We start from the raw sequence: 6,909 nt of genomic DNA on the forward strand, positions 1-6,909 counted from the left end.
GACCTAGGGTATTCCAACCCGATGGTTGATTGGACTTGACATGTTTGGTATTCCAACCCGATGGTTTACTGGACCAACATGCTTATGATACGAGAGTATTCCATCCCGAGGATGACTGGGCCCATCGTAGATAGGCCTGGTATTCCAGCCAAAGGCTGATTGGGCTAGGCATGAGTATTTGAGCATGTTTTTTAGTATATGTTATCTGTTTGTATGGTGGTATTTTCGGGGAACTCACTAAACTTTGTGCTTATAGTTTCAGTTTATTGTTTTAGGTGCTTCAGATGATTGTGGCGAGGTGAAGGCATGACCGTACACATCCTTGGTTTTACTACTGATTGGATCTTGGTAGACTCTAATTTTAAATAATGTTTTGGAAACATTGATCTTGTAAACACTGTTATTAGTAAATAGGTTATTTTGAAAAGTTTAAATTTGTTGAAATTTTTGAGATGTTACAACACTAATGGTCCGATATCCATCATGGTGGCACAACATGGTGTATTCCTTAAGCATCACGAACTTCTGAGCATCATATATGACTTCATAGAATACATGGCTCATCAAAGATATCATGACTCGTCAAGGAACCAAGACGGCGCAACATGAATGATGTTGGCCCATCCAAAAACAAGGATGACGCAACATCCTTCTTAATAGCGCAACATCTCCCAAGAGGTGGAGCAACTTCTCCTCGATGGCGTAACTTCTCCATGTTGGCTCAACATCTTCACTTGGTCCAACATCTTTAGAACGGTGCAAGTTCAATTCTCATGGCGCAACATCCTTCATGATGGCTCAACTTCTATCCTCATGGCGCAACATGTTGGACCGTGTTGCTCCAAACCCCTTTTTAGATAATCCGTTCCTTTGACACTTGATCCGTTCCTTTGTCAGATGATCCATTCCATTGTCAGATGATTCGTTCCTTTGTAACATGCTCCATGAACCCCAAGTGATCCATTGAGTTCTAAGTGCTCCACTGAACTCAATTGCTCCAAATACTCAAGTCACATTTAACAGTTACCTCTAATAATAATCCAGTGCAATTGATAGTAATTCCAAAAAATTCGAAAATAGGTTACAACTTAAAAGGGGAAGAATTCTAGTAACTTAAGGTCGTACAGACGGTAATAAGATCAAAAAGGGTGTATGAAAGGATGTCACGTGACAAAGGTGTATAGAAAGGGGACATGTGGCATATTTATGTTTGCTTTATTAGAATAGATAGATTAATGGCGAAGAAGTAGACTAAAACAACCGACAAATGACTTAGCCTTCTCCCACAAATTCTTTCTGTACTAGATAATCACAGTTGTCAACGCTCCCAAAAACGTATAAAATATTTTGAAGGTCAACCCAACAATGGTTTAATTAAGCTTCGTAAAGCTTTGAGTTTATGTTATTGTTTTAAACTTACGATCAATTTTCACATTCAATCAAATGTTTTGTTAAGTTTTGGTTTATCCCCATCTATGGTGTCATAATTTTCCGATCAATTCCGACCAAGATAGTAGGCAAAATAGAAGACCACCCAGGGCCCATCTCTCACGTGGGCCCAAAAAATTTAGTATATGTTACATATGGTATTATCTAATCAACTTTATTGGTTTAGAAAATAGCTTCATGGACCCTAAAATATCATATATTGTATTGTATGACCTGGATTTTTCCACTTTGGAGAATTGGATCATCAACATAAAGATCAATAACTCAAGAAAAAAATGTCTCGCATAGGAGTTAAAAATTGAAAAATAATATGGGAGCGATTAAAAAAGGAAATTATATAAAATGGGAAATTAGATTGTTTTCTTAACATTCTATGGAAGCAACAATCCTTAAGGTCCCAACAAAAAGAAATGAATGACTTTTGTTTCTAAGGGTTGAATCATTTGCAAAATCCTCACTTATCGGCTTCATTTTGGAACCTGACTCGTATTGTCCATCCCAAAAATATGAATGGTTTTTTGTTTCTAGGGGTTGTCCATCCCAAAAATATGAGTGATTTTTTTTTCTAAGGGTTGTTCATCCCTATGATTGTAACAGGAAGAAATTTAAATTTTGTAATCGGACTCAATTTGAGTTTTGGAATTAGAATATACCTTTATTTAGGATTACAAAATCTACACATTTAATTAACTTTATCTTTAACGTGAATGGAAACTAGACCTGACAATTTTAGACACGAAGACACGAATCTGTGAGAGACACGGCACGACACGACACGAATACATCTTAAAAATTGAGATAAAACTTATTTTTTCATTGTGTAATCGTATCGTCTCAAATTCATAGTTGACACGTTTTCATGACACGAATACACGAATTGTCAAGTCTAATGGAAACCTAATACGTGTTGGGTTATGAATTGTTTTTTTAACTGAAAATGTAATTTGGTTTTAATGTTTATTTAGAATTGGTCTTATTTTTAGTGACCGAATTGTCAAATAACTCATCACATAACTGAAAAATGACTAATTGTCAAATAACTCATCACATAAATGAAAATGTAATATTATGAATTGTGAAATGGCTTCGTTAATGTCTAAATTAGGCAAATGGACAACCAACTCTACAAAGAGTGCACTTTCTATTGTATTTGTTTGTATTATATCATAGCTTGTGAATAGGTGATACGCCAACTATCATTTTATTCCTCATTTTGTTAGCTACGACAATAAATAACAATTTTGTTATGTAGTTTTCATTTGCATGTATTTTTAACTGGATTTAGCTTGTTGTAATAATGATACTAGTGATTTTGCATATAAAACTATTAGAAGTTCTTTTTTATAGAGTAATGGATTTTTATGAAAATTATATTTTTGACAGGTTTTATCTTTTCTCTCGTCCCAGCCCAAAATAGTCTTGTATGAGAAAGAACAACATCAAGGTTCTCGTATTGTTAAAATTAAATTCATTTTCTTTTTCGCAACTAATCATGTTATTTATTTATTTTTACAATAATAGCCATTTAAAAAATGACCAAAACAAACGTGATACTTTTTATGAGTATCATAAAGAAAATGTTGATACATGGTAAAGATTTTTTTTTCACAAATATCTTGTTTTTATCACTAAAAACGAAATAATTAATTTCAAGTAACATCTTTCATATCAATCTTTGTTTGAAAGGAGAGAACTCGACCATACAAATTCAGATGTGGTAGAACAAGTATTAAATAACCCCAAAAGGGCAAGCAATTTTAGGTTATAGTTTTTTCAGGAGGCTTACAAACGCAATTCGATGCGTTTGGACAAAATAAAAGTCGCCACTTTCCAATTTGAGATGTAAAGAAAGTGAGAGTAATGGCATTACGCATCAATTTTTACTAATTCCTTGCATCAAGATCCCTCCAAACACGGCCACAAGAGTCCTCGTTCGCCTCTTCTTCTTCAACAAAAAGTGTCAAATACGTCCCCGTTAATGTTCCTTTTACTCTTCCACAAGATCGAACTCATATAAATACTGGGTTTTGTTCCAGATTTGGATTCAATTCCAGTTGGGTGTTCGTGATTTTCGAAAAAACCCAAGTAAAATCAAGTTTGTTCTTGTGGGTTTTAGAAGAAACTTCATTTTGATCTTCCTTGTTGGAGTATGACGGTCGGGGAGCCACGGAACGGTAAGGATATCATCTACGATGCCGTTTCCGGTGCCTCTGCAGGTATAGATTCATTCAATTTGAGATCTAAATGTTCAATTCCCAATTTGAGTTCTTCGTGTGAAAAAAATCTAGGGTTTTTCTAATTGCTTGGTTTCACACTTCCATTTACTATTTCCAACAAGGAAACAAAATTTAGAACTTCAATTTCAGCATTGTTGAATCAAATCCATCTTTATACACCTCATCTTCAAATCCAATCGAAAAGGGTTTTAAAATTTAGAAAGTATTCATCAAACTCTACAAATGTCATTTTCCGATGTCGCAATCTTTACAAACCACTGTTCTTCCTCCATGTCATTGTATTTGATAAATTTAGTAATAGAATTCACTTTTCAGTAATATTGGAATGAAATTTACATGTGAAAAAGATTTTTCTTCCATTAATCGCTTTAAATATCATGGTGTGTTAGGTATAATGGTTACATCATATATTTTTATAATACAGGTGCTATCGCTGCCACTCTCATGAGTCCATTAGATGTGATCAAGACAAGACTGCAAGTTTATGGCCTCCCTGATGTGCCTCGAAATAAAGGTAATTTCATCTCTTTTAATAATTTTGTTAACATATTGTTTATACTTTATTAAACTCTTAATACATCGCATTCTTGTTTCCCCAATTTAAGTTACAATTTTTCCATTGAATTGCTTCTTTTATTCTTCATAAGTCATTCAGTTATAATGAAAAATATATTTTCTTTTTGTAATTGATGTTGATTAGGGAGTGTTATTGTAACAAGCTTCCAAAACATTATAAGAAATGAAGGATTGAGGGGATTATATAGGGGACTTTCTCCAACATTGGCTGCATTACTTCCAAATTGGGCTGTGAGTATTACTATTACTTAACCAAAATCACCTTTTTTTTATTGTGTTTTTATAATTTTATATATGAAAAAGTAGTAATTTGTGTAATTACTGTGAAGTTTTGTTCCATTATTGTGAGTTTTAGTATAAAGTTCTTTCGTTTGCTTTAGAATTGTTTAATTGCTGTGAAATTTTGGTACGTTGTGTATGTATTTAAAGTTTGGTAAATGTATGTTAAATAGCATATGTTAATTAAGAAGGCTAATCTGTAACGATTGTTATAATATTTTAAATTTAGAAAAGATTTCGTGTAATCTAATATATTTTACATATGAGATAATGAAATTGATCTAAATTACTAAATCCAAAAAAAAAAACTATTTTGTCCTGGAAAGTATTTTCGTTTTTCCAAAAATTTCGACATTTGTAACTACAAACTGACATAGAAAATATTTTATAGTTAGTGATCTATTTGTCAAATTTTTAAATAAATAAAATATAAATAAAACGTATTGATTATAATCAAAGCTAATTCACTTTAGTTAAGAATTAATTAATGTTAGACAATGCAAATTAGAAAAATATAATGCTTCTTTTTTCATTATATGTTGACATGAACATTTTTTTCTTTTTTTCATATAGGTCTATTTCGCCGTATATGGGCAACTCAAAGAGCTTCTCGATTCACATGGTTGGTTACTATATAAAATATCTTATACATTTCAATAAATAAATAAATCTTTTATTTTATTTTATTGTTTTCTATTTTATATTTAATTTTCAAATCATCTTTTTTATAGGAGACGGCATGGGCCACCTTACTTTCGGGGCAAACATGATAGCGGCTTCTGGTGCTGGAGCCGCCACTGCAATCACCACAAACCCATTGTGGGTCGTAAAGACACGACTCCAAGTATTTTCCTTTTTTACTTTTATTTTTATAAACGATATTAAATTAATAAAATCATACTTTTATTATAAATAAAAAATAAAGTACATTGCTATTATCAGTAAAAAAAAATAATCGTTCTTTGTGTATTCTAATTTAGACACAAGGGATGAGAGTGGGTGTAGTTCCTTATACAAGCATATCTTCAGCCTTGAGGCGAATCGTTCATGAGGAAGGCTTTAGAGGGTTGTACAGGTATGCTTTCAAAGTTGTACTTTCATTAAAAAATAATATTTCCACCATTTTTTTTTAAACCAATTTATGATTATTTGTGACAGTGGACTTCTACCCTCTCTTGCTGGCATAAGTCATGTCGCTATACAGTTTCCAGCCTATGAAAAGATAAAATTGTACTTGGCAAATAGGGGTAATTAAGACTTTATCTCTCTCATTATAGCTTTATGAGTTGTGTGTACATCATGCATTAAAAGTTGTACATGTTCTTTAAGTAATTCTGATCTTGTGTTTTTTCAAGTTGTCAGATCATACAACTACTAACGAACTTAGCCCTGGGAAACTCGCAATCGCCTCATCAATGTCGAAAGTACTCGCCTCATTAATGACCTATCCACATGAGGTGACTTCACTTCACTTCCACTTATCTCATTAATCTTGAAATGACTAAATTGCCCCTATAATGTGGTTGTTAAAATTACAATTATGGGTCGTGTAGGTGATTCGATCAAGACTACAAGAGCAAGGGCAAGTTCGGAATACGGAAAATCATTACGCGGGTGTGGTGGATTGTGTGAAGAAAGTTTTCCGAAAAGATGGTGTGGCTGGGTTTTACAGGGGATGTGCTACAAATCTATTAAGAACAACTCCATCAGCTGTGATTACGTTTACAAGTTATGAAATGATTAATCGATTCTTGCAACATGTTCTTCCCCCTCATAAAACTAAAACCCCTTCAAAACCAGGCGATGGAAAGATGAAACCCCCTCAAAAAGTTGCAGGAAATGATGTGAATGATTTACAGATATCAAAAATGAGATCGAATAATCATCATAGCACGAGAACTTTTATACCTTTGGGGAATCAAGATCCTATCGAGTGACTCAATTTTTGATGATGATGATGATGAATAATTGTAGGCGACACCATTTTGTTTGTTATATTTTTGTTTTTCTTTAAATAAAGGAATCGTATTATGGATTTTTGGAGTTTAGTTTAGTTTTTTGGGAGAGGAGAAGTGAAGTGGTTAAAGGGTATTTGTACAAACGTTGTAGCATGGTGTACAAGCTAATACAGCGTAATTATTCTGGATTTAGTAGTTTCTGTTTTGGAAAAATGTTTGTTGAATTTATATTTATAATTATTTTTGTAAATCTTATAGAAGGGAACGTTAATTGAAAGACCCAGACAACATTATAATTGAAAAAAAAAAAAAAAGAATGGGTAGGGTTAATAAACTAAAGAGTCTAAATGTGTATAAAATAATCTCATTCCTTTCATCCTCCTTCATTTACAAGGCCTAGGCCAACTCAC

At 32.8% G+C, this 6,909-nt stretch overlaps 1 protein-coding gene across 1 annotated transcript; it reads left to right on the forward strand.

Annotated features, from left to right (window-relative positions):
* The first annotated feature begins 3,147 nt into the window (after positions 1-3,147).
* Positions 3,148-6,691, forward strand: LOC111911252 (nicotinamide adenine dinucleotide transporter 1, chloroplastic). Its single transcript, XM_023907039.3, has 9 exons — positions 3,148-3,665; positions 4,111-4,200; positions 4,387-4,493; positions 5,115-5,163; positions 5,273-5,385; positions 5,522-5,616; positions 5,700-5,788; positions 5,904-5,998; positions 6,095-6,691. Exons 1-9 carry the CDS (start codon positions 3,599-3,601, stop codon positions 6,476-6,478), a joined length of 1,089 nt encoding a protein of 362 aa, XP_023762807.2. The 5' UTR covers positions 3,148-3,598; the 3' UTR covers positions 6,479-6,691.
* Positions 6,692-6,909: the final 218 nt, after the last annotated feature.

The sequence above is a fragment of the Lactuca sativa genome, chromosome 8 (genome assembly GCF_002870075.4).
Source record: "Lactuca sativa cultivar Salinas chromosome 8, Lsat_Salinas_v11, whole genome shotgun sequence".
NCBI classification, from domain to species: Eukaryota; Viridiplantae; Streptophyta; class Magnoliopsida; order Asterales; family Asteraceae; genus Lactuca; species Lactuca sativa.